Source organism: Cricetulus griseus, chromosome 6 (genome assembly GCF_003668045.3).
Source record: "Cricetulus griseus strain 17A/GY chromosome 6, alternate assembly CriGri-PICRH-1.0, whole genome shotgun sequence".
Lineage (NCBI taxonomy): Eukaryota > Metazoa > Chordata > Mammalia > Rodentia > Cricetidae > Cricetulus > Cricetulus griseus.
The window spans coordinates 136,348,386-136,375,850 of record NC_048599.1 but is presented as its reverse complement, the minus strand read 5'-3'; the positions used below and the strand labels follow the sequence as shown (position 1 = coordinate 136,375,850).

The 27,465-nt window shown below is 44.6% G+C and overlaps 1 protein-coding gene across 3 annotated transcripts in view; it reads right to left on the bottom strand.

The window, feature by feature from the left end:
- The window catches only part of Pnpla7 (patatin like phospholipase domain containing 7), a 69,338-nt gene that overhangs the window by 21,138 nt on the left and 20,735 nt on the right, over positions 1-27,465 (bottom strand). For 2 of the 3 annotated variants that reach the window (XM_027422817.2, XM_027422815.2), the window contains exons 13-21: positions 24,522-24,622; positions 24,200-24,346; positions 20,990-21,067; positions 20,079-20,284; positions 17,385-17,516; positions 16,426-16,549; positions 13,876-13,989; positions 8,518-8,587; positions 1,196-1,369 (exon numbers count right to left, since the gene is read on the bottom strand). In XM_027422817.2, the coding sequence (XP_027278618.1) occupies positions 1,196-1,369; positions 8,518-8,587; positions 13,876-13,989; positions 16,426-16,549; positions 17,385-17,516; positions 20,079-20,284; positions 20,990-21,067; positions 24,200-24,346; positions 24,522-24,622 (1,146 nt within the window). The remainder of the gene's footprint in view (positions 1-1,195; positions 1,370-8,517; positions 8,588-13,875; positions 13,990-16,425; positions 16,550-17,384; positions 17,517-20,078; positions 20,285-20,989; positions 21,068-24,199; positions 24,347-24,521; positions 24,623-27,465) is intronic. The other variant, XM_027422816.2, reaches the window with a different exon arrangement.

The window sequence follows — 27,465 nt, the reverse complement described above, 5'->3', positions numbered from 1 at the left end:
CTACAGCTTCCACAAGATTCTTTTTCGTTTTGTTTCTTTATTATGTTTGGTTTCCAGTGCTTCTTTTTAAATTTGGTTTTGATGGGGGAGGGGGTTGCAAGGGCAGAGGGCAGATGCAGGAGACAGGGAAATAAGCAGGATCGGAATGTAAGATGAAATCCACAAAGAATCAATAAAAGTGTTTTTTTTTTTTTGTTTTAATGTTAAGAAAAACAGAATACCTTAAGAATTTGGAAATTCGGGGGCTGGAGAGATGGCTCAGAGGTTAAGAGCACTGACTGCTCTTCCGTAGGTCCTGAGTTCAATTCCCAGCAACCACATGGTGGCTCACAACCATCCGTTATGAGACCTGGTGCTCTCTTCTGGTGTGCAGATATACATGGAAGCAGAATATTGTATACATAATAAATAAATAAAATCTTTTAAAAAAGAATTTGGAAATTCTCAATAATTCTCCTTAGTTTCAATTTCTTATTTTTAGATTCCAAAATTTCAAACATATATTTATTTATTTATTTATTTATTTATTTATTTATTTATCTATCTGTGTGTGGGGGTGGGTGTGCACATGAGTGTGGAGGTCAGGGTATACTTGGGGGAGCTGGTTTTCTCCTTCCACCATGCAGGTACTGGGGATCAAGCTTAAGTTGTCAAGCTTGGCTTAAAACGTCTTTAACTGCTGAGTCATCTTGCCAACTCTAGGATTTAAAATTTAACAGCTTCTTCCTGATGTATTATCAGCTCTGCGTTTCATCCTAGGACTAAAATAGTCTAGCTGTTAGACCAGAGAGTAGTCTTGTTCTAACCAACCCCCTACCAAAGCTACCTGGTCCCATTTAAGGGCATTTTCTATCAGGCCGGCAAGCTCCATGGCCATCTACTCCAACACCCACTCCAGCAAGCAGAGTGCTGGCATACACTCCCAGCAGAGTCAGAACACAAAACTATGGTCCTGTGATGGGGGGAGTGCTATACAGAGGACTCTCCTAATGTCTCTGGGTCCCTCCATCTTAAGGGTTTCTAACTCATCACACACTATTACACACTCTGTGCCCATGAAGATCTCAGGACCTGGAAATCCCTTAGAATAGAGTCTCCCCTGGATCAAGCCCTTAGAATAGAGTCTCCCCTGGATCAAGATCCACCCACAGTGTAGAGGGCAGCCCACAGCTCCTGAGGAACTGGACATTTTTACCTTCAGGATCGCTGTGTAGCTTACCAATGGCACTGAGGGCATGCTGGAGTTCCAGAGCAAAGGCAGGTAGGGGCACATCCTCAGACACAGGCATCGCTGCAACTGTGGACAAGTTGCCAGGTGGGTTCCCCAAGTCCCATTTGTTGTTTGCTGTGTGAAGCCCAAGCTGGTGACCTGTAGGCACAGAACCAGGAATCAATTTAGGAGGCTGGACCACCAGCTTCCATGGTTCCAGATGACACAGGGTGCCACCAAGAGGGATCAGGGTCCACTTTCAGTCTCACAATGGCTAAAGCAGGCCCTTGATCAGGACCAAAACTGATGTGCTCTAGTTTTGAACCAGCCACTATGATCTTAACCCTCCAAAGCTTGGGAGTTCAAGGAGCAAGAAAATTTGGAAAACACTCTGCCAGTGGAGAGCACCCCCACCTCCACTCTAATGGTCTCACTATGTAGCCTAGGCTGGCCTCAGATCCACCTCTCTTAACAGTATATACACTACCACGCCTGGACAGACTTGCTCTTTATAGCTCTTTGGTTTTGTTTTTATCCTCATGGGGTTTTCCAAAACCAAAAAGCAGAGAATAAATGAGGAAGATCATTCTGGGGCAGGGGCATCCTAGGGAGACAGCAGAAGGGACACCTGAAGGAGAAATGGAAGCAGACAGAGCCTCCTTCAGACCAGAATATCCAAGAGTCCTACAGAGCCTCACCCTCACTCAGTTGCAGAGGCTGAGGGCCACTCAACTAACAGCAGTACAAGACCAAAGACATTTTTGTTTTGCTTCTCCTGTAGCAGAAGATCCTGGTACAAGTTCTCTTGAGTGGGGCCCTCCTGAGTCCACAAAGGTGGCTAGGCACATCTCATGCCACCTGATAGGCATGCCCTGACTTGACCAGGGTTTCCTGTGACACTGTCATGCTATGGGCTTCCTGGCCACTGGTGGCCCACCCTCTTCTACATTGGCCCTCCTACCCCTGACATTCCTTTCCACTCTGACACAGACAGACCCATCCTTCATGCCTGGGCTGCCTGTCTTCTTCTCTCCTCCTCACCCCAGAAACAGCTTCCAGAAACTATCAGATACACAGTTCCAATTGGCTGGGCATGTGTCTGCACACAGACTGACTTAGAAGTCAGGTGGGGCTTCAGGGCTATGTGGAGCCCCGTTCAATGACCTGTGGGCACAGAGCCAGGGAGCAACTTGTAAACTGGGCCACTACCAGGACAGCTCCCATGTTTCCAGATGACACAAGGTACAGGATAGTAAGAGAGAGTTTAGAAAGCGTTTGCCATTCCAAGCAAACCTAAGAGCAGGGAGAGAGTGTGAGAGATAAGAAGCAACACTCAGGCTGTGACAAGCAGAAACAATTCTGCATTTCTAAGAGGATACATGATCTCACCTATACACACATAATACATATGTAATACATACACCCTCCCTACATCATACATATATCACACATACACTATACACATACTTCACATACATAGCTCATACACATCACAAATATACCACACACACACACACACACACACACACACACACACACACCTTGCATACATACCACCCAGACACCATAACATAAACTCATACATGTACCTCACATATACCATATCTGTACCACATATACACATCTCACACACACACACACACACACACACACACACACACACACGTCATATACACACATACGTACAGATATTCACTGCAGTATTGTTTAAAATAGTTGGGAAGGCCAGGGATAGTGGTGCAAACCTTTAATCGTAGTACTTGGGAGGCAGGGACAGGAGGATCTCTGTGGTTTTGAAGCCAACCTGGTCTACAGAGTGAATTCCAGGCCAGCCAGGGATAGATAATGATACCCTGTCTCAAAAAATAAAACAAGCCAAAAAACACAACAACAACAACAAAAATCCCATAAAAAAATAAACAGAAATAGAGCTGAGGAGAGATGTTTGGTAATGTGAAAAACAGCTACATGAATGACCCTTTTAGTTATCAAAAAATACAACCCATCTTTAATCCAGGTGATGGTGGTGGTGCATGGCTTTAATCCCAGCACTCAGGAGGGAGAGGCAAGTGGACCTCTGTGAGTTCCAGGCCAGCCTGATCTACAAAGCAAATTCTAGGGCAGCCAGAGCTACACAGCGAAACTCTTGTCTTGAAAAAAACAAAGACCCCTACATCTTTATATAATGGTGAGAACAGTTATTGAATGATATAGCTATAGTTAATTTATAAAAGTAATTCCATTGTTAAATAAACATCTCAAACTTTCCAGACCAAAGTACCTATATCTTTAAATAAGCAGAAACAATAAACAAACATGGCCTGCTCAGCATGGCCCACTCACTCACTGTGGACTGGGCACCTTCTCTGATCAACTCCCTCAGTGCTTACGCCTGGTACCATTTCCTGCTCATGCATGCCTCAGACCCACGAAGTAGCTCTGGGCCTCTACCACACAGCTTCTTATGGCTTTGGTCACAAGGCCCAAAACAGGCCCTCTTTGGTGCCACATTCCCCAGATCCCTGCCTCTCGCTCACAGTGAACTGAGAGTCTGTGTGGCCCCTGTAACACCTGCGACTTGTGGCTCCTAAGAGCCTTGGGGGTCCTCTGACATCTCCCTTCACTTCCTGGCTACCTCCTTGTCCTGCCCCTTCCCCTGCTCCCCTAGGTCTTCATCTCCCAAGCCTATGGAAGGAGGCCTCCTTTACTTATTTCATCCTCATTCATCAGCTTCAGGGGAGAGTGCTATGGCCCTCTAACATGGCAGCTCCCACTCAAGCAGGGTACCAGAGTTGGTCCCAAGTGGCTTTCCCATCACTGTAGGAATGGTTGTTATGAGGTGGTAGAGCCTCCACCTAGAGAGTCCACAGGGAGGCACTAAGCACTCAACTGTCCTCTTCTCAGGATTATGCTGCTTTCACAAACTGAGTGGACATTTACCGCTCTCATAATGAGGAAACAACACCTAAGTACCAAGTAAGTCACCAAAACCCCAAAGCCCACAGCCCAGAGCACCACCTAGCAGAAGCAGATGAAAATCATTGCTATAGTAGTGATCTGAACATCTTCCTCAGGTAACCTCTTCTGCAACAGGTTTTCCTTGGGGTTTCCCATCTTTCTCTCATCTTTCTTTTCATACGTCCACCTCAGATGTCAGAAACCTCTGTATTAGTAGAACCAGTATGGGAGCTCTATTGTGTTAGCTATGTGTAGCTCTTTCTTAGTCTTTAAATGAGGTACTTAGGAAGTTTTTACTGTAGTCCAAAGGAACACCTCATTTGGAGATTCTAATGGCTGCAGGAAGCAGAAGCAGCTCTCTTGATTCAACGAGTCAACGAAGGCAGCTGGCTCTGTTTCTTTAAAGAGTCCTCTCCAAGGAGGCTGCCTCAGGAGCCTTACCACTTTGGACAAAAAGCACCCTTTATATCTAGCAAGCAGAAGTCCTGTCCCAGCCAGAAGAGGGAGGTGGAGAAAGCAACTCTTCAGCTATGTCTGTGCTAGTCTGATCAGAATCCAGAGAAACAAAACAAATGATGGCACAGGGCTCCAGAAATCATACTGCTCAAGAAAACACAGCTTGACCAAACTACGAGGGCCTTGACAAATCACAACCCAGAAAACTAGGGCAGAACTTGAATTATGAATACAAACACACTGGCATGGCAGTCACAGAAGATTTAAATGGGAATATAATATTGAGAAAATATATTTATTCTATTCAATATATTAAAAAATTCTGTATACTCCGAATTACCAGGTACATGGAGAACAAGAAGTCCTTTTATTTTTTTTAATTTTTTAATTTTATTTTTTATTATTTTATTTTTATTTATTTATTTGTTTTTTGAGACAGGGTTTCTCTGTGTAGCCCTGGCTGTCCTGGAGCTTGCTCTGTAGAGATCCACCTTTCTCTGCATTCTGAATGCTCCGATTAGAGGTGTACACCAACTCTAGAGCAAGGACTCCTCATATGAATAAGAAAAGTCAGTCAACAGTCAAAAAGACAGCACAAATGTTAGGATTATTTTCTAAGAACAATGAAATACAACCAGTTACAGTCAGCAATCATGAAATCATGAGCATTACTGAAACAAACAGAACCTTAGCAAACCTTAGCAAAACAAAGAAGAGCCAAAGCATGACAACAAATAAAAAGTTCTCTGGGGGTCAGGAGATAGTGGCAGAAACTCGTAACCCCAGCAGGGGATTACTAGCCTAAGAGGAGACTAGAGCAGGAGGATGGCAGATTCTAGGTCAGTCTGAGATGTAACAAGTCAGAGGCCAGCCTGGGGTACACAGCAAGTTCCTGTCTCAAAATAATAATAATAACCAAAAAATATTTTTAAACCACTTTGTATAGGCCAAATAGGAGAATCAAGGTGACAGGAAAGAGCAAGTAATATTGAGGACACACCAAAGTAACAATTCTATTTGAACATCATAGAGACAAAAAGTTAAAAAAGTGACCAGTGCCCCAGATACCTCTGGAACAATAACAAAAGGCCCAGCAATCGTGACATTTTTGTTTTCAGAAGAAAAGAAAGAATACAAGGTTGAAAGAAGATGTGAAGAAAGCAAGCTAAGAATTTCCAAAATTTACTAAAAGATATAATCTATAGATTAAAGCAAAATTAACCCCAAAGGCATAAATGCAAAGATTTTCAAATTTCTGAAATATAAAGATGAGAACAATTTAAGGGCAGGTCAAGTGACATTTATCTGAAATCCCTGAGGCCAGAGTGATTTCATCTGACAGTGGCAAATGCTCCAAAATTCAGAACTTCTGAATGCTGACATGACACTTAAAAAGTTTTGGAGTTGCCGGGCGTTGGTGGCGCATGCCTTTAATCCCAGCACTCGGGAGGCAGAGGCAGGTGGATCTCCGTGAGTTCAAGACCAGCCTGGTCTCCAGAGCGAGTGCCAGGACAGCCTCTGAAGCTACAGAGAAACCCTGTCTCGAAAAACAAAAAAAGTTTTGGATTTTGCTGGGTGGCCGTGGTGGTACACACCTGTAGTCCCAGCACTCGGGAGGCAGAGGCAGGCAGATCTCTGTGAGTTTGAGACCAGCCTGGTCTACATACTAAGTTCCAAGACAGGCTCCAAAGTTACTGAGAAATTCTGGAGGGAGAGAGAGAGAGAGAGAGAGAGAGAGAGAAGATTTCAAGGGCTGGTGAGATGGCTTATTGGTTCAGAGCACTGGCTGTTGTAACAGAGGACCCAGGTTTGATTCCCAGCACTCATGTGGTGGTGGTTTACAACTGTCTGTAACTTCCAATTTCAGAGGGTCTGACGCCCTCTTCTGGCCTCCAGGGGCTCTGCATGCACATGGTGCACAGACATATATGCAGGTAAAACACATAAAAGTAAACATTTTTTTTCAAGACAGGGTTTCTCTGTGTGGCTTTGGAGGCTGTCCTGGCACTCACTCTGTAGACCAGGTTAGCTTCGAACTCACAGAGATCTACCTGCCTCTATCTCCCAAGTGCTAGGATTAAAGGCGTGCACCACCACTGCCTGGTAAGATAAACAAATCTTAAAAAAGCAAACGACAACAAAACTCACAACACATTAAGAGAAGGTCACACAACAATCTGATCTAAAGGGTAAGAAGGTACTCTCATTCCAGTTAAAATGAAAAATATTGCTATTAATGGATGAGGGTAAGCATAAAATATTGTATTCCCTAAAAGGACCACAGAAACCATCCAACAAAGAGATGTAGAAGTCAGAATCAATAAAAATAGAATGCTTAAAAATGGTTAAGTAACCAAAAAAGAAAAATATTGGAAGAAAATAAAAGTAAGATAGTAGATAAAAATCCTAACAGAACAGTTATGTTAGATGTAAGTGGTCTAAAAGTTAAAAGGTAAAGATTGCCAGAAGAGTTGATAAAAAAACCTGGCCTCACTATGTCTTTCTTTAAGAAACTTATTTCAAACATAATGGTCAGACAGGCTGAAAGCAAAGTAAGAGAGAAATCATATGTGTTGAACAATATGGTGTCTCTCCTGAAATCCATGCCCACTCAGAACTTCAGAATGTAATCTCCTATAGAAATAGAGCCTTAAAGATTGCTGACGTTAAATTAATTCATCCTGGGAAAGGATCACAGCTTCTTCTGCTGTGTGCACACTACAAGCACAGACAGTTTGCTTAATATAATACTTAAAATATCAGGATGGAGCTGGGCGTTGGTGAAGAACGCCTTTGATCCCAGCACTCAGGAGACAGGGGCAGGTAGATCTCTGTGGGTTTAAGGCCAGCCTGGTCTACAGAGTGAGTTCCAGGACAGATTCCAAAGCTACAGAGAAACCCTGTCTCAAAAGAGAGAGAGAGAGAGAGAGAGAGAGAGAGAGAGAGAGAGAGAGAGAGAGAGAGAGAGAGAGAGAGAGAAAGAAAGAAAGAAAGAAAGAAAGAAAAAGAAAACAAATATCAGGATGTGACCCAAATGACAAGGTGCACTGAGAGCAAAGAGCTAAACAGCTGCGTGTTTACCAACAAATTTGTCCTGTCAACAAACATTCAGTAGTGTAGCAGTCTCAGTTACGTGTGAAGCTTGTATGTCTGTACAGGGATAGGTCACAAGACAGGTCACAGATGAACTACCCTGGGAGAACTAGTGGAAAGGTGAAGGCCGAGCTGAGCAGGACAGTGGGGAGGAGAAGAGGTATGTACACACCTGTAGAATGGTGACCTAGGCAGGGGAGATGGTGGGGGGCAGGAGAGAGCCATGGGCATGGTGCACAAACAATAGAAAAGAGCCAAAGAGCAACCTCGGAATTCTTAAGTATCTGGGCTCCAGGGAAAGAAGACGGCCCTAGAACGCAAAGTCACCAGTGGTTCCCAAATGAGGGCCACTCTTAGAGCTAGAAGGAAACAAACGTGCTGGAGTAGAGTTTTAGTTCCTGACACCCTAACTCACCATCTTACTCTAGGCAGCTGACAGACAACGGCAGCCTCCAACTAACTATACGGCCCTTCCAGAGGCTTTCACGTTCTACTTCCTTTTTCTTATCAGCTGACAAAAATAGAAGGCAGATATATCACACTGCTTTTCACAAATAGCTGAGCTTCCCTCTGTGCTGCCCATGTTGAGACATATCTTGGCAAAATACGCTGGCACTGTCACAATCTAAGCCCTCCTTACTCAGCTGTGCTTGGTGGGAGCTGGCGGATGTTTCCAAGAGTTAGGCAGCACAGTATTCCACAATGCTCTAGAGGCCTGCCCTGGCTTCTGTGCTTCTTTCTTCTACCCCTGCCAGGGGAAGGGTGGGGCAGTGAGGGGCTGAGGAAGAGTTGAGACTTACCTGTTGCAGATGCCTGCTGGAGGCTGCCTAAGATCTTCTCACCCAAGAGATGAATCAGTCGGGTTACCACCTTGGGGTAGAGGAAGAAGGAACATGGTGAAATGCTGGGAACAAAAAGTAACAATGATTTCAAACAGCGCCCGGAGTCTGCTTTTTCAAAACTGCCAGTGACTGAAAATAAATATGTGCTACCGACAAGAGCCCATGCATAACTTTCTGGTTACCAGATGAGACAGTGTGAATTGCCAACTTGACAAATACAGAATTATCTGAGAGATGGGCCCCTAGACATGCCTGTTGGGATTGCTCTGATGATGTTAGCAGATGAGGGAAGACCCATCTCACCTGTGGACAGGACCTGGGCTACAGAAGTGGGAAGTGGGAGATGAGTACCACCATACATGTGCCCATTGCTCTCTGCTCTTGATTATGGATATGATATGACAAATGCCCCCTCTAGCTCCTGTCACTGTGATTTCTCTACTATAAGGGACAGTAATGTGGGACTGTGAGCAAAATAAAACATTTTCCCCTTGAGTTGCTTTCGTCACAATATTTGTATTTGTATCACAATACAAGAGAAAATATTAAATCACCAGGGAAAAGGAGCTTGATTCTGGGGGGATGAAATGGTTGCTCAGTCCAGGGGGACAACGGAGAAATGGAAACACAAAAGGTGCAAAAAGGGTACTCTTGTGACCTTGAGCCTGCTGCAGGCTCTCACACTCAATCCACATAGCAAATGACCTGAGGAACATACCTATGAGCTCCAGGGGTGATGATATATTGTTTATGATATGATAGAATGCAAATCTAGCCACAGCCATGGAGGTGGTGATACACACCTTTAATCCCAGCAGTTATACTACTTAGCCAGAGAAGCTTAGCAGTGTGGTACATGCCTTTAATCCCAGCACTAGAGAGGTATATAAGACAGGAGCAGGGTCTCAGAGCTGGCAATTAGTCTCCAGCCACATTGAGGACAGGATCACCCCAGCTTTGGTAAAAGTGAGAACTCTCTAGTGACTTAGCTGCTTTGCTTCTCTGATCTTCAACTTGAACCCCAATATCTGTCCCTGGGTTTTTATTAATTTGTGCTACATCCAGGTATGGCAAAGACATCTGACAAGGCCACCTGAGAGTAGGGTTCATCTCAGACAGGGCACCTGCTTTTTTGTTTGATATAATTTGGTTTTGGTTTTGGTTTTGGTTTTTTTCTAGACAGGGTTTCTCTGTGGCTTTGGAGGCTGCCCTGGAACTAGCTCTTGTAGACCAGGCTGGTCTTGAACTCACAGAGATCCACCTACCTCTGCCTCCCCAGTGCTGGGATTAAAGGCGTGCACCACCAACGCCTGGCTTGTTTGATATAATTTATGTAACACCATGGCCACTTCGTTTTTGTTGTTGTTGGGTTTTTTTGGATTTTGTTCTTTTAAGAAAGGGTTTCTCTGTGAAACCTTGGCTATCCCGGAACTAGCTCTGTAGACCAGGCTAGTCTCAAACTCAGAGTTCCACCTGCCTCTCTGTCTCCTGAATGCTAGGATTAAAGGAGTGCTCAACCATTGCCTGGTTCCTAAAGGTCACTTTTTTTTTAATTAAATTTTTTTTGTTTACATTCCAATCCCAGTTCCCTCTCCTTCCTCTTCTCTAGTTCCCCCTCTCTCTCCCCCCTCCTCCCATCTGTTCCATGGAGAGAGTAAGGCCTCCCCTAGGAAGCCTACTAAGTCTGCCCCATCATCTCTTTGAGGCAGGACCAAGGCACCTCTCCACCCCCACACCTCTGTGTCTAGGCTGGGCAAGGTATCTCTCCATATAGAATGGGCTCCACTAAGTCAGTTTGTGCATTAAAGTTAGATCTTGGACCCACTGCCAGTGCCCTCATATATTGTCCCAGTTACACCATTGTCATCTATATTAAGGGAATCTACTTCAGTCTTAAGCAGATTCCCCATTTGTCCGACCTGAGTCAGTGATCTCTCACTAGCTTGGGTCAGCTGATTCTGTGGGTTTCCCCATCATGGTCTTGACTCCTTTGTTCATATTATCTCTCCTCCCTCACTTCAATTGTACTCCAGGAGCTTGGCCCATTGGTTAGTTGTAGATTTCTGCATCTGCTTCCATCTGTTTCTGGAAGAGGGTTCAAGCATCTCTGGGATTATGGATTGTAGGCTGGGTATCTTTTGCTTTATGTCTGTATGAGTGAGTACATACTATATTTGTCTTTCGGTTTTGGGTTACCTCACTTAGGATGGTTTTTTCTTGTTCTGTCCATTTGCCTGTGAATTTTAGGATGTCATTGTTTCTTACCACTGAGCAGTACTCCATTGTGTAATTATAGCACATTTTCTTTATCCATTTTTCAGTTGAGGAGCATCTAGGCTGTTTCCAAGATCTGGCTATTACAAATAATGTTGCTATGAACATAGTTGAGCAAATGTCCTTGTGGTGTGATCATGCCTCTTTTTGGTATATGCCCAACAGTGGTATTGCAGGGTTTTGAGGTAGGTTGATCCCTAATTTTCTGAGAAATCACCATATTGATTTCCACAGCAGTTGTACAAGTTTGCACTCCCACCAGCAATGGAGGAGTGTTCCCCTTTCTCCACATCTTCTCCAGCATAAGCTGTCATTGGTGTTTTTTATCTTAGCCATTCTGATTGGTGTAAGATGGAATTTCAGAGTGGTTTTGATTTAACTAAGGATGTCAAGCATTTCCCAAGGGCCACTTCTAGCCTGTAAACTAGGGATACTTATTTACCCTAGGATGGCAGAGTCAGAGACCACAGAAAATCTAAAAGAAACTGTCCACATTTTCAGATAGGAAATAAAAAATAGTCAGAGTAAAGAAGTCTGAAAGTAAGCCTGAAAGTGTGATGCTTCCAGATGAGGCTACTGTTAATATAGTTTATTGTAATAGAAGATTCGAAACACACACAAAGCAGAGAGAAGAGTGTCTCTTCACCTACTTCAGTAGTGCTATTTTCTAAACAAACCCTTGGGAGTACTTGTAGAATTCTACTATGAATATCTGAATGTTTCTCTAAAGGCCAAGAGCCAAAACAATCAAACACCTATACTCAGCAAAGCTCCATACCAGCAGCTAACGTATGAGGATCTTAAGTTTGAGGCCTGCCTGGACCACAAAAGAAGTTCAAGGCCAGCCTGGGAACTTAGCAACACTGTCTCAAAATAAAATTGAAAAAGATCTGGCATGCAGTTCAGTGCTGCAGTGCTTGTATAGATTATACAAGGCCCTGAGCTTAATCCCCAGTGCCACAAATAAATAAATAAATAAATAAATAAATAAATAAAATTGTCACATTTAAAAAGAAGCAAATTCAAAATGAGACTAATTTTTGTTGTTGTTGCTGGGTTTTTGTTGTTGTTGTTGTTTTGTTTGTTTTGGGAGACAGACTCTCACTATTGTAGTTCTGGTTACCCTGGAACGCACTCTTGTAGACCAGACTGGCTTTGAACTCCCAGAACTCACAGCCTGTGACCTTGGCTCTGACTTCTAAGTACTAGGATTAAAAGCAGACCACCATGCCTGCCATTAAAGCTCATTTTTTAAAAGGTTATTTCTATGTTAAGTAGCAAATGTTCAAGATATGCCAATAAGTTGACAAGAAGGCATCTGGGATCTTAAAAAAAATTGAGGAAGCACAAATGTATAGCGCTGTGATATAATACCCCTGAGAACTGCTGGTGTTAAGCGCTGCCTGAGGATGCTAGCACTCCAGGCTCAGGAACCACGTCATATGGGGCTGGGAAGCAGCACAGCCACTTTGGAGAACTGTCTGCAGTTCCCAAAACACACATCTATCTTGTGACCTAGCAACTGAACCAGGGAAATGAATCATCTGTTTATAATAACATTTGTCAAGAACATTTGTCAGCAGCCTTTTAAACCCAATAGTCTCAAACTGAAAATCATCCTAACACCCACCAACTGGAGAGCAACAAATGGACTGAGGGGCACAGTGGGATACTGCTGGACAATGAACAAAGCCACTCACAAAAAGCCACATTTCTGTACTAGTTCACTCATATACAGTTAACAGGCAGGCTTGGGTTATAACTCAGACATAAGTGAGTGACTACCTATAATATACAAGGCCCTGTATCTCATTACCAGTCCGTCCGTCCCCCTCTTCCCCCCCCCCACGCTCGCACACAAACACACACACACACACTAGGAGAAGTTGGGAGGGAGGAAGAAGAGGAAAGGACTTGGAAAGGAAAAAAAACAAAAACAGACATTGGAAAGCAGTTTTAAGACTAAGGGCGGTGGTGGACCACACCTTTAAACCCAGCACTCAAGAGGCAGAGGCAGGCAAAGCTCTGTGAGTTCGAGGCCAGCCTGGTTTACAAAGAGAGCTCTAGGACAGTCAGATCTGTTAAACAGAGAAATCCTGTCTCAAAAAACAAATAGACTAAGGGCGGAATGTTGAGTGTTCCCTGGGGTCTTAGGCCAGAGTGTAGGTTTCCCCTTCTCTCCTGTGACAACCTCGTAACTCACAGGCAGGGAGGACAATCAGAAAAGGCAGCTGACCAACAGCTCAGAGATGCAGCCTAAGTACTCATCTTCTACCAAGCCCTGGCTGACGCCAAAGCTCCCTTCAAGTGGCTATCCTAAGTTATAGGTATTGTGTAGCAATTTCCTCCTACAGAAAACCTGCATCTTTAAGACACGGGATACTCTAAAGGGGGATTATTAATCTATTCTGCAGGGAAGCCCCTCAAGCTCAGGAAGTAAACTGCTTACAGGCTTCCAGACATCCCTGAACTTCATAGCACATACACTAGTCTCTTCTATGTATAAGCATATGTAAGTAGTAAAGTCTGCTGGAATCACTATCAGACCAGCAGAGCTGTCTGAAAAAGGCTCAGATCATCTGGTCTATCTGGAAAAGACACCGTCCAACCTTTTGGAGCTGCCTGTAATCTGTGCAGTGGGCTCCAGGTTTCCAGCTTTTGTGTGCCATCACCCACGATGGGGCAGGCTTTTGGCGATGGAGCTGTCTGTGGGTCATTTCTGCTCTTGTTAAGTAACCCCTCACCATACTGCTGAAAGCAAACCCAACGAAACCCACTGATTTATCAAGTTGCACTTTGGTGGATCCTTACTTTTGTCCATTATCAATTCTGTATCTAAGCTAAGTTTGGTTTTTGCTCATGTTTCCTCAGGAATAGTGTCACACAACAATAGGTAAAAGAGCCCCTGTCTGAGGGTATGACTTCATGTGTCACTTTTACAACCTCCCACCCACCTGTTCCATAGTGTCTCAATGGGCACTTTACTAAATTCTCACCTGGGCCAGAAGTGCAGCTAGAACAGGGACTCTGCACCACCCTTACCTGTGGGTACCTGCGCTTGATGGATGTCAGAGCTCCTGCTGGCAGCTTGGCCAGTTCTGAGTCCCGGACAGCATGCACTGTGGTTGCTCTGGCCTGGTGGGTTAGTGTCTCCACCTAAGGAAGAAAAGCCAAACTCTGAGATCTCACAAATCAGCCAAGGACTCCAGCCAAGTGTATGAGCAGGTCAGGTTGATAGAAGTTGTCTTAGAATTTCTATTGGGGAGGAAAGGGCTTATTTCATCTTAAACTTCTTGGTAACTCCATCACTAAGATAATTCAGAGAGAGAATTCAAGCAGAGCAAGAAACCTGGAGGCAAGAACTAAAGCAGAGGCCACGGGGAAGTACTGTTTTACTGGCATACTCCTCTGGGCTTGCTGCGCCTGCTTTCTTAAACCAACCACAGTGAGTTGGTCACCCCACCAATCATCAATCAAAAAAATGCCCCACGATCTAGTTGGGGGATTTTCTCAATTGATGCTCCCTTTCCTAAAATGACTCTGGCTTGTATCAAACTAACATAGAAGTAGCAGCACAGCAGCCTATAGGAGCTGTGTGGTCAGGAAGCAAAATGACCTTGCCAAGCCCTTACTGTACATGAAGCCAGCAGGCTCTCACATGTAACTGCTGTCCAAAATACTGGGAAGTTCTAGAAGCCATAGCACCCCTAACAATCTCAGGCGTGCGTTGTATCTGAATACTCCTTCAGACACAAATGCCTCTAAAGAAGACACATCTCTACTAGAGAGCCCATATCAGACATGTCCCTCAAAGCCCAAAAGAGTCCTGGAGTATGGAGGAACCTGTTTCAGCATCTGGCCAGCTATGAAAACTTCCAAGTTTGCATATGGACTCACAGGCTGCACACAGCAAGGCTACTGTAAGCACAGGGAGTCCCAAAGTCTGACATGTAAGACCTACTGCAAAGCAGAGCTCAGGGGAGGAAAGGTGGGGGCAACACTGGAATGGGGGCTGTACAAGAGGAAGTGCCCATCAGCACATGCTTGCCAACATCAACAAGTTTACATAAGACCTTGTTATCAGATAGCAAAAAGCCCCTGAACCTCCAAAAAAATTACCAGTTTAAAACTCAGAGACAGGTGGATCTCTGTGAGTTCAAGCCTGGTGTATAAAGCGAGTTCCAAGATAGGCTCCAAAGCTACAGAGAAACCCTGTCTTGAAAAACAAACAAACAAACAAAAAAGCAGAAAGTGGTCCTGGATTGTATAGGACAGTGGGCTGAGCAAGTCCAGAGGCTCATGTCAGTAAGCAGTATGCCCCCATCCCTCTACCTCAGTTCCTACCTGACTTTCTTCGGTAATGGCTTGTTACCTGGAAATGTAAGAGAAATAATCCCTTTCCTCCACAGTTGCTTTTGATTGGGGTGATTTACTACAGCAACAGAAACCTAAAAAAAGACACTCCACTACACAGTGAGACCTTGTCTCAAGGAAGAAGCAAAGCAGGGATGGGGGTAGGTTGGTGGAGTAGTTAGCACACTGAGTAGGATGTGGTGGGGTAACAAAAAACAGCTAACCAGACCCTAGAATGCAACAAATTAAAGAATATTGTCTTTTAGGTAATTTTTGTTTGTTTATAAAGTACAGTTAATTTGTGCTTAGGGTAGAGAGATGGCTCCATGATTAAGAGTACTAGCTGCAGCATGAGTTCTAGGACAGTCAAAGCTATATAGTCAGATTCAGTCTTAAAAAAACAAACAAACAAACAAACAAAACAAAACAAAAGAGCACTGGCTGCTCTTCCAAAGGACCTGGTTTCGATTCCCAGCACCCACAAAATGGCTCACAATTATCTATAACTCCAGCTCCAGAGGATCTGATGTCCTCTTTCTTTTCCTTTTTTTTTTTTTTTTTTTTTTTTACTTTAGCCCAAGATAGCCTAGAACTCACAGAGATGTACCAGCCTCAGCCTTCTGAGTGCTGGGATTAAAGGCGTGCGCCACCACTGCAAACTCTGACACTCTCTTCTAGTCTCTATGGGCTCCGGGCATACAAACATACTTATAGGCAAAATACTTATGCACATTAAAATATATGTATTTGTGCTAATCCATATAGGTTTACTGCTTTAAAAGCCTATAATCCAAATTCAGGAAGCTGAGGCAATAGATTCACCACAATTAGGCCACCTTCAAGTCTCATGCAGAGTTCCAAGCCTACCTGGGCTAGAGTAAGACCCTGTCTCAAAAGGAAAACAAAAAAAAACAAACCAGCAGAAGCCAGAAGGTAGGAATTTACTGTCCTCATACTGCTCTACAAGCCCAACACTGCAACACCCTGGGGCTGAGCAGTAACAGCTCAGGACACAGAAACCTGCCTATGTAGGCAACATTGGGAAGCTAGGGTCAATTGCTAGTTACTCTCAGTCAAGTCCTTTTGGATACTAGCCATCATGGCTTCAGCACTGGCTGGGTGCAAAGCAGCCAGAAACCAGAGACCAGATTCTTGGACCTCGCAGCAGGCTAAGATAGGGTTCTAGACAAAGGACGGGGCCAGCGGGAAGGAGTGAGGGATGGAAAAGCTGGCACCTACCACACCAACAAGGTCTCCTCGGCCATATTCCCCTGCCAGGCGTTTTTTCCCATCATCCTTCCGTATCACAGAGCGCAGACGGCCACTGAGAACGATGTATGTGCAGTCAGACTTGTCCCCTTGCCTGCAGAGACACAAAAGTGCTCAGCTCCCCAGCCTAGGCTGCTCACTGAACCAACCTCATAACAGCCAACCAGATGCCAGGATGGTAATTTTTGGTTTGTAAAATACAGTTACTTTCCCAGGCAGGGGTGTCACACACTTTAAATCCCTACACTCAAGAGACAGAGGCAGGTGAATCCCTGTGAGTTAGAAGCCAGCCAGGTCTACGTAGTGAATTCTTAATCAGCCAAGGCTATATGGTGAGACCCTGACTCAAGTATGTAAATAGATAATTTTTTAAATGCAATTAGTTTTCATTTCAAAATATTTGTGTTAACATATGGGTTTACTACTACTTCAAATAATTTTAACTTTTTCTTGGCTTAGATACCAATAGATATTGATGGATGTAATCTAGGTCTGTTTGTGACCTGAGCAAAGGTGAAGCCAGCAAAGGCAGCCCAGCTAAGGTCAGTTAGCACAGCAGCACCTTACAAAGCTGCTTCAAACAGCTCTTGGGAATTTTGATAGGATGGTGTGGGTTTATGTGTATGCAAGTGGGAAGATGTTTGTTGAAAATGCTTTTGTGTCTGTGCATATGCACTGAACCCAGGATGACATCAAAGAATGTTACTGTGGGTGCCAGGGGTGGTGGAACAGATAAGAAAACTAAGCCTTTTTATTGTACAACCTTCATGGGCATGTAGCTTTGTCTATTAGCAATATCACTATATATCAATAGGGATTATTCAGTGATGGAGACACCTGCAAGTTTCTGTATACTGCATACCTTTGGGCCCCTCTATATACTGTCTACCTGTGGGTTCCTCTGTATACTACACATCTGTGAGCCTCACCTGTATATGGCACGCCCAGCCTCTACTTCCATCCAGTCTAGAGCAAAATCAATCTGCCGTACAAAGGACGACATCCTCTTCACAACTGTGTGTGCCACGCCCAGGACGATATCTGGCCGTTTCCTCATGATCCTGTTGTGCAACCTCAAATCATTTCCAGTCCCATCAGGTCTCCTCTCCCCTCCCAATCTTAAATCCAATCCTACTAGATCCACCCCTCACACAGAGTCATAACATCGAGAGCAAGCAGAACCTTCAACCCCGCCTACCACACAAGGACTCTTGATGCTTACTTGAGGGAAAAGGACCCAGAAGGCATGGAATCTACCCTGGGTGGGTACAGAGTGCCTAGCTAGGGTTATGACCCAAGAACACCGTGACTGTGTGTGGACAGGCTGTGGAAGGCAGGGCAACAGCAGGGATATTGTTGTGGTAGCTCCAGGGCTGGGGGTTCAGCTCATGGGTTATTTATATGCACTGGGCAGAAAGAACCAAGGCTGAGGGACTCCAGACCTTGGCCCAAGTAACAGGAGATGGAGCTGCCAGTCTATAAGGAACAGGAAAATAGAGCATTGCTTCAAGCATTAGATAATGGGAGTCCTTTCACCATCCCAGGGTAGTAAGACAAACAGGAGATGATGGATAGCTTCAGAGAAGCCACGGGATATAACTGTATCCCCAAGACCGGATGAGAGTCCCGAGGACATTTGCTGGACCTTATCTTCAGCATGAGAAATGCCTGTATCAAGAGTTGCAATGCATATACAACTACATACATGCAGACAAGGACATTCAAAGACATTCACACACAGGAAATATAAGACACATAGAACTACACATGGACAAGGACATTTCACACATGTACACATAGGCAATAAAACACAAACAAGGTCACATAAATACAAGCACATTAACAGGTCACAGAAACAGTCATGTACCTACATAAGCAAGGATATCGATTTGTGCACATACACACAAATGTGGACATAGCCAAGGATATGCAAACACATACATACACAAAGGCCCACAGGGAAACATAAGGACATATTAGACACACACAGAGGAACACAGACATGCAGACACAGTAACATACAGACACACTCAAACATGTAGTCAAGGACATGTACTGACACACACATAGACACCCTACATAGACTTGTAGGATCACAGGCAGAAACACATGCATGGGCAAGGCTATGCCAAGGCCAAAGGAGCAAAGAGAAAGCAAGCAAGGCCTTGGGGTCCTGACAACCCTATGAGGCAGCTCTTGTTCACCCCCGACTACCCTTCTTGAGCTTTCCCCTGGTACAGATAGACAGCCGCAGGGGCAGGGGCCAGGGACAGCAGACTGAGAGCATGTTCTGTATCTCTGATTAGATCTGTGCAGCTCAAGAGGAAGGTAAATTCAAATTTATCCTGGGGCCCCCTTGCTAATAGAGGGCCCTATTGGCACAGTTCTACCTGTATGGGTATGCCTCCTATCTGTAAAATGAAGTCCTCACCCCTCACATACTGAAAATATCATGGGACATAGCATGGGTACCAGGCCAGAGGCATTCAGGTAAGTCCTAGGAGAGGGGAGGCTAGGAGGAAGGGGAGGAAGCGTTCCCTTTCCTGGCCCCTGTTACTGATTTGGAAGCACCTTGGCTGAAACATTTTTTTTTAAGATTTATTTATTTTTTATGTACATTAGGGTTTTGTCTACATATATGTCTGTGTGAGGATGCTAGATCCCCTGGAACTGGAATTACAGGCAGCTGTGAGCTGCCATGCGGATACTGGGAATTGAACCCAGGTTCTCTGGAAGAGACACCAGTGCTCTTACCTGCTGAGCCATTTATCTCTCCAGCCCCGAAACCTGGTTTTTAAGCTGCTGTGCTTCCACTACCTTCTGACCCCTGACCTCTGTTCTCTGCATGAGCATCTTCCCAACATTTAAGCAGGAAAGCTACAAAGTCATAGCAGACAAAGGCCACAATGAAGAGACTTCCAGCAATGTGGATAGAAAGATGGATGCTGGCTAGCACAGATCGGTGTGAGAGGAGGCAGCTCAGAAAAACTGTGGACCCCAATGGACCAAACCCCTGAACAAGGAACAACAAATTAAAGTAGTTTTTAATCTTGTGCTCTGGAACTCATAGGGACAAGCAAAAAGGCCAGCAGAGGATGAAGCCTGTGGTCTCTCAGACAAGCTGAAGACATCACTGGTGCTGAAGGACATAATTGGCGCATAGGTAGACAATAGTTTCCAGTTCCACAGCTATAAAACAACCTATACTGACTTAAGGAAGGAGAGTGAGTAGGACGCTCCATGACCAACATCCTGACTTTCCACCCAGACCCGATCTACTGTGAACAGGATGATGGGCAATGGGCCAGACCCTAATTCCAGCTCTATCCCCTAATATGTGTGGCCATAGAATGTACCAATAAAGAGATGTGACTGGGCCAGAGCTTACACCAATAAAGAAAGCAGCATAGGTCAGATACCACAAGCCATGTGGAGGTTCTCTGACTGAGTGACTGAGCCTGTGTATGGGTACCACCAATGTATGCAGCCACCTAGCTAAAGGGTAGGTTGTGGCCAGCAGTAGGTCTAACCCTGAGAGCCCTCAGGGACAGAGGACTCAGGACAGGTGAGCAGGTCAGAGAGGGCATAGAAAGTGGTTCAGAGAAGGGAGCAAGGTGACTCACTCATAGAAGTGGGCCTTAGAGATGGACAAAAAGCTGCAGTCTCTGTTGGCTTTGATGGTGAACATTAGGGGCTCTCCAGTGAGCACTGCCAGCTGTCCCACCATTTCCCCAGGATGTGTAAGAAACAGGCAAGTATCCTCCAAGCTGTCGATCTTCTGCTGGTATACATGCAGTAGCCCCGAGACCACAAACAAGATATTGACATCCTGATAAAAGCATAGAAAGTGACTTCAGGAAGATATATGTGATAATGGCCCAGTATGCCCTACGGGCCCAGACCCAGGGAACTTCACTGAGCCCACAGAGTCACTCATAGTACAAGCAGCTGCTCTTTTGCCTATTCTAGGCTATATGTAACCTAGCCTTAAACACATGTTTCCACTGAAAATATTATAGCAGTTATATAGCTTTAGTATTTAGCTGAATGGTGCCTATGATTTACTTATCAATTATAGGAAATTTAGTTTTCCAACCTCAGACACACATACCTTCCCTCCTCACACACCCTTTTCCTGCTCTACATAAACATCAGCCATTTTCCTACAGAAGTGAAGGTGCAGCCCATCCCTTTTAAGCCTGTCTATAGAGCTATATATCTGCTACCTTTTAGAGTCATATATTTTGATTCAACGTCCACAAAAACATGCAGGTCCAAATCCCAACTTCTTTGTATCTATTATGGGACTCTGCCAATCTCACCCCAAACCCTTAAATTCCAGAAGAGGAGTCAGGGTAGCAGGCACAAGCACGGAGAAGCCTAGCACCTAGGCCCAGAGACTAAACAGTGCCCAGAGATCTGGCATTGGGACAAATTCTAACCACTGTAGACTCACTAACACTTCACCCAGCACTGAATTGCAGGGCTGGGCAGTTCGATGACCAGTCCATTAGGATTGAGGTCCTTCACTCACCTGGTCTCCCTGTTTTGACACTATGGTGCCAGCAGGAACATGAAGAAATGCCACCCGGCCATCCAACAGGGATGGGTCCTGAAACACAGAACAGATTTCAAGAAGGAACGTGAAGAGGTACTTAAGAGAAGGCACAGAAGATGGGGCTTGAGTGGATAGGACAAAGGCATCATGGACATGGCCATATCAAGTGCTTCTCTAAGGACTGTCTACTAACATGGACAGAGTGGTATTCTGTCTAAATACATCAGAAAATGTAAAAATGTAGACCAATGTACTTGTGAACTTACACAGGACAGAGAAGGAAGTCCAGTAAGAAAAGGCAGTTTATTTCATAAAGGTCACTATCAAACAGAGAAGACAACAAATTGGGACCCCCTTTCCATACTCATTACAAAAACTAACCAACTGCCAAGTGTAGCAGTATGTACCCATAATCCCAGATACTCAGGGGCCCAAGACAGAAGAATTACTTCATCTCAGAATGTCAGGTCCAGGCCTATGGGCCACAACAACCAGTTGACCAATCAACACAGGGCAAGCCCTCCAAGCCTGGAGGCACACCAATCCTGAGCCTGCGAGTACCCCTAGACACTCCCCTTATGCTGCCCTTTAAGAGCTCTATGCTGTGGCTTCACAGTGTCTTTCCTAGCCATCTGCCATGGTGGATGGATGAAAGACCCAAGCTAACATGGGGTTAGCTCATTAAACAACTGCAATAAAACCTCTTGCTGTTTGCATCAAAAAAAAAAAGAAAGAAAGAAAGAAAGAAAGAAAGAAAGAAAGAAAGAAAGAAAGAATATCAGAATATCAGGTACAGCATGAGAGCTAGTTCTTTCTTTTTTCTTTCCGTCTTGAGACATGGACTCATCTTAGATAAATCAAACTAAGGTGCTATCTCCCACCCCACCTACAAAATCTGACTTTCCTACATGCCATGTAAGGTCAGGAATGGGCTGGAATTCAACATGAGCAGGGAATACCAAAGCAGTCAGGAACCTGTAGGCATCAAGTGACTGTATATACTTGGGCATAATACCTGCAAAGACCTGAAAAATAATCAAGTACTTAGATTCACAGCTCTTGGTGATAGTAAAACAAAAATAATAAAAAGGGTCACTGGCCACCATGATCAATTAGGGTTCATCCCAGAGATACAGGGCTGGTTCAACAGACAAAAATCAGTAAATGTAATCCACCATATAAACAAGCCGAAAGAAAAAAATTCCACATGATGATCTCATTAGATGCTGAAAAACTTTGACAAAATCCAACACCCCTTCATGATAAAAGTTTTGGAGAGATCAGAAATATAAGGAACACACCTAAACATAATAAAGGCAATATACAGCAAGCCAACAGCCAACATTAAATCAAATGGAGAGAAATGCAAAGCAACTCCACTAAAGTCAGAAACAAGACAAGGCTGCCCACTCTCTAAGTATGTATTCAATACAGTACTTGAAGTTCTAGCTATAGCAATAAGATAACTGAAGGAAGTGTGGAGGTGATGGCAAACACCTTTAATCCCAGCACTTGGGAAGCTGGTGAATTTCTGAGTCCAAGGCCAGCCTGGTCCACAGAGTGAATTCCAGAAGAGCTATACAGAGAAACCCTGTCTCAAGAAAGGAAAAAAAAAAAAAAAAGACTCTAATATTTGAATACTTGGTCCCCAGTTGGGAAGGCTTAAGGGATGTAGCCTTGTTGGATTGGTGTGTCCGTGGGGGGTGGGTTCTGAGGTTTCAAAAGACTTACACATTCCCAGTTGTGTCTCTGCTTCCTGTTTGTGGATCAGGATGTGAACTCTCACAGCAGCTGCTGCAGCACCATGCTTGCCTGATGGCTGTCATGCTTCCCACTATGATGGTGATGGGCTCCTATCCCTCTGGAACTATAAGCTCCAAATGAACCCTTCCTTCTACAAGTTACCTTGGTCATGGTGTTTTATCACAACAAAAGGGAGCAACAATACAGCTAGTTTCTTTAGCCTCCACACATATGTACACACATTGTGGAGGTCTGAATAGGAATGGCCCCTCATATGCTCATAGATTTGAATGCTTGGTCATTATCGGGAGGCACTACTTGACAGGGATGTGGGTGTGGCCTTGTTGGAGGAAGTAGGTCACAGGGGATGGAAGGTTAGAGGTGTAGGCTTTGGGGTTTCAAATGTTCAGGTCAGGCCCAGTGTCTCTCTTATCCTGCTGCCTGCCCTTCCAGATGTAGGACTCTCAGCCACCTGTCCATCACCGTAACTGTCTGCATGCTGCCATGCTTTCTGTCATGAATGTAAGCCAGCCCCAATTAAATGTTTCTTTTATAAGCATTGCCATGGTTGTGGCATCTCTTTACAGCAATAGAATATTGACTAAGACAGACTGAGACACACATATATACACATATGTTCATGCACTTAAAAAATATGAGAAAGGCCGGGCGTTGGTGGCGCACGCCTTTAATCCCAGCACTCGAGAGGCAGAGGCAGGCGGATCTCTGTGAGTTCGAGGCCAGCCTGGTCTCCCGAGTGAGTGCCAGGACAGGCTCCAAAGCTACACAGAGAAACCCTGTCTCAAAAAACCAAAAACAAAAAACAAAAAAACAAAAAAATATGAGAGATACACTGGGCATGGTGGTACATGCCTATTTACTCTAGTACTCAGGAAGCTGAGGCAGAGGCCAGCCTGGATTACACAGCAACACCTAGACTTAAAAATAACAACACTGGGCAGTGGTGACACACGCCTTTAATCCTAGTACTCAGGAGACAGAGGCAGGGAAGCGGATCTCTGAGTTTGAAGCCAGCCTGGTCTACAAAGAGAGTTCCAAGGCAGCCAGGACTACACAGAGAAAGCGTATCTTGAAAAACAAACACAAAAAACACAAAACAAACAATAACAAACAACACCCCCCCAAAAAAAAAACAAATAAAGAGGGAAAATTTACTAAAAACATATATGTGAGGAAGATGTAGTTCCAAGTGCCCAGGTGATTCTAAAAGCCCACCGATACATTGATTTTGGCCAAGGCTACACCTGCAGATGTGGATCCCTACTACTGGCAGGCCTGGATAAAGAAGAGGACCACAGTTCAGGTCACAGATGCCCAAGGAAACATTAGAGGGATGTGCTGCCCCAAACAGGGGAAATGAAGAAGCAGGTACTGTGGGGGTGAGGAGCTGTCACCACGCTCTCTCAGAGCCCACACTCTTACATCTAGCTTCATCAGAGTAAGGAGGTCCTTTGTGGCAGCTCTGAAGATGGCATCTGTCTTCCCGCTGGCTCTAGTCTCATTCCAGGAATTTTCTGAGTAGTGGAAGATGGCAGATGGGGTCTCTGTAACAATCACGCTTCTCTTCGACTTTAAAAGAACAAAGATAGAAGCCATCAGAAGAGATGTAATGAGGAAAGAATGTAAATGCGTCTCCATGACCCGTAGCTGATACTGGTGATGTCAGATATGGACCACATCCATAGTAAGCAGGGGGTAAGCAAGGCCCCAAGGGGACAATAACAAGAGGCAGGGATATACCTACCTTGTTGGCCACAGAGTTCCCAAGTTGGTCATCTGAGTATGGCAAAACCCTGGCACGGTTGTATGCCATCCCCAGGTCTGAGGTGGCCCCCTCGTGGCTTTCTACAAACAGAAAGACGATTCAGTTCACTGTCCACCTACTAGCCCATATGCACAGGCACACAATGGGCAGGCCGAGTGGACATCTCACAGCATAAACTTGGTAGATAAGACTCAAAATCTCTAGACAGCAAGGTTGCATTGCTGGCATTTTTTTTGTTATAATATCATGAGTCCATTTTATATTGCTATAGCAGGACATCTGAAAGCAAAGATGTTCATTTAGCTCATGGTTTCTGAGGTTGGAAGTCCAAGACTGTCTGGCTCCATATGATCAATTTCTAGTGAGGGTACTTTTGTTCCATCAAATTAGTCAAAACATCAGAAAGAGAAAACAGTTACATGCAGAAAGAATCAAACACATGTGGTGGCCTTGCTTTATTTTTATTTTTTACTTTTTTGTTTTTTGAGTCAGGATTTCTCTGTGTGACATTTCTGGCTGTCCTGGAACTCCCTCTATAGACCAGGCTGGCCTCAAACTCATAGAGATCCACCTGCCTCTGCCTCCTGAGTGCTGGGACTAAAGGCGTGCACCACCACTGCCACCCACATTAAAAGTCAGGCATCTAGCTGGGCGGTGGTGGTACATGTAGAAGCAGGTGGATCTCTGAGTTTGAGGCCAGCCTGGTCTACAAAGCTACACAGAAAAATCCTGTATCAAAAAAAAAAAAAAAAAAAAAAAAAAAAGGTCAGGCATCTATGTTGGGAGCCCTTACACATGAGGAGGAGTGGATTGGGGTTGGGCTAGAGTGGAGGTGAGGGAGTGGATGGGAGGGAGAACTGTGGCTGGAATATGAAATGAAATCAAAAAATAAAAAAATGGAAAAAAATAAAATTGTAAGTCAGGCATGAAACTGGAGTGATGGCTCAGTGGTTAGCATACACATGGCAGCCTACAACCATCAGTGATTCCAATTCCGGGGAAACCAGCACCCTCTTCTGGCCTCTGTGAGCATTAGACATGCATCAGGTCACTTAACAAATCACACACATGCAGGCAAAACAATCACACACATACAGTAACAATAAATAGGGACTGGAGAGATGGCTCAGCAGTGAAGAGCACTTGCTGCTCTTACAGAGAACATGGGTTTGATTCCCAGTACTCACACGGCATCTCACAACTGGCTGTAATTCCAGTTCTAGGGGACCCAACACCCTCTTCTGACCTCTTCAGGTACCAGGCACACAAGTGTTGTGCATATATACATGCAGGCAAAGCAATCACACAAATCAAATAAATAAGCATAAAAATTACAAATAAATGAATATTTTTAAATAAATTTTAAAAAATCATTTGGGAGGTAGAAACAGGAAAATCCTTGGTATTCACCAGTCTGGCCTACTGGGCAAGCCCTAGGTCCAATGAGAAACCTCTCTCAAAAAGAGTGATGCCTCCTGAGAAATGATATCAGTGGTTGTCCTCTGGTCTACACACGCTCTCTCTCTCTCTCTCTCTCTCTCTCTCTCTCTCTCTCTCTCTCTCTCACACACACACACACACACACACACACACACATGAGAAAGTCACACATACATAGATACATACATACATACATACATACATACATACATGTACAAGCTCAAGCAGGCATAAATCTAAAGCCAGACTGTAGCAACGAGGGTCCACTGTGTTTTCTCTGATGAGGGAAACTGGCTTTCTGGGTGGTAGAGGAAGCTCATAGATTCTTCAGGTGTAGTGGCTACACATGGTGTTCCAATTGGGAAGAAAAGTCAAAGTCAAAATCACTTATTCAAAGCAGTTCCAGAAACTTGAAAAATGGTTCAGTATTAATTAGGAGCAAGTACTGTTCTGTTCTTGCACAAGACCTAAGTTCTGCTCCTAGCATCCACATTAGGTGGCTCACAACCCCCTGTAACTCAAGGTCCAGGCAGATCTGGTGCCTCTGACCTCCACAAACACTAGCACTCATATACCTACACAAATAATTTTTTAAAGATGAAAATCAATCTTTAAACTGGCTCAAAGCAATCACTGAGGCACGCATCAAACTATGCAGAAACTCTCAGTAAGTAATAGGGCTGTTCAGGTTTAGAAGGAAAGTCATTGGATGGGAGCCCATGGCCAGAAGTTTCAAACCTGCCCCAAGAGAAGGCGCATTCTGTCCAGAGCAGTCAGCCACAGGATGCTGATAGAACCAGAGAAAGGTACAAAGAGCCCAGAGAGAAGCCCTTGAGTTATACTACATGCCATGTGAGAGCACGTGCCCAGGAGGCAGGGGCTGTGGTTTGATGATACTACCTGAGCCAGCCATGCAGGTGGTGGGCCACACCTGTAACCTAAGCAGTCAGGAGGTAGAGGTGAAGTTCAAGCCTGAACTACTCAGCAGGACTCTGCAGAGGGAGGGAGGGAGGGAGGGAGGGAGGGACTATGCCCTTAATATAACCTTTCCCATGCCAAACGAACATAGCTATAAATAGAAACTTGAGGGCTGGATAAGTGGGTAAAGTACTTGCTATGCAGATATTAGGGCCTGAGTTCAGATCCCGAGCACCCATCTAAAAGCCACTGTGATAGCACATAGTGCTGGGAGGCAGAGACAGGCAGATGCCTGGAAACCACTGGCTAGCTTTGGCTACAGAGTGAGATCTCACCCCATCTCAAAAACAAAAAGCAAACAAAAGCTAATACTTTAGGGATGAAAAACTCACACAGACTCAGAAATATAATACCTAATGAAGACAGCATTTCAAAAAAGCCAAAGCCAGGAAGTGGTGGCACATGCCTTTAATCCCAGCAGTTGGAAGGCAGAGGCAGGTGGATCTCTGTGAGTTTGAAGCCATCCAGGTCTACAGAGCAAGTTCCAGGACAGTCAGAGTTGTTC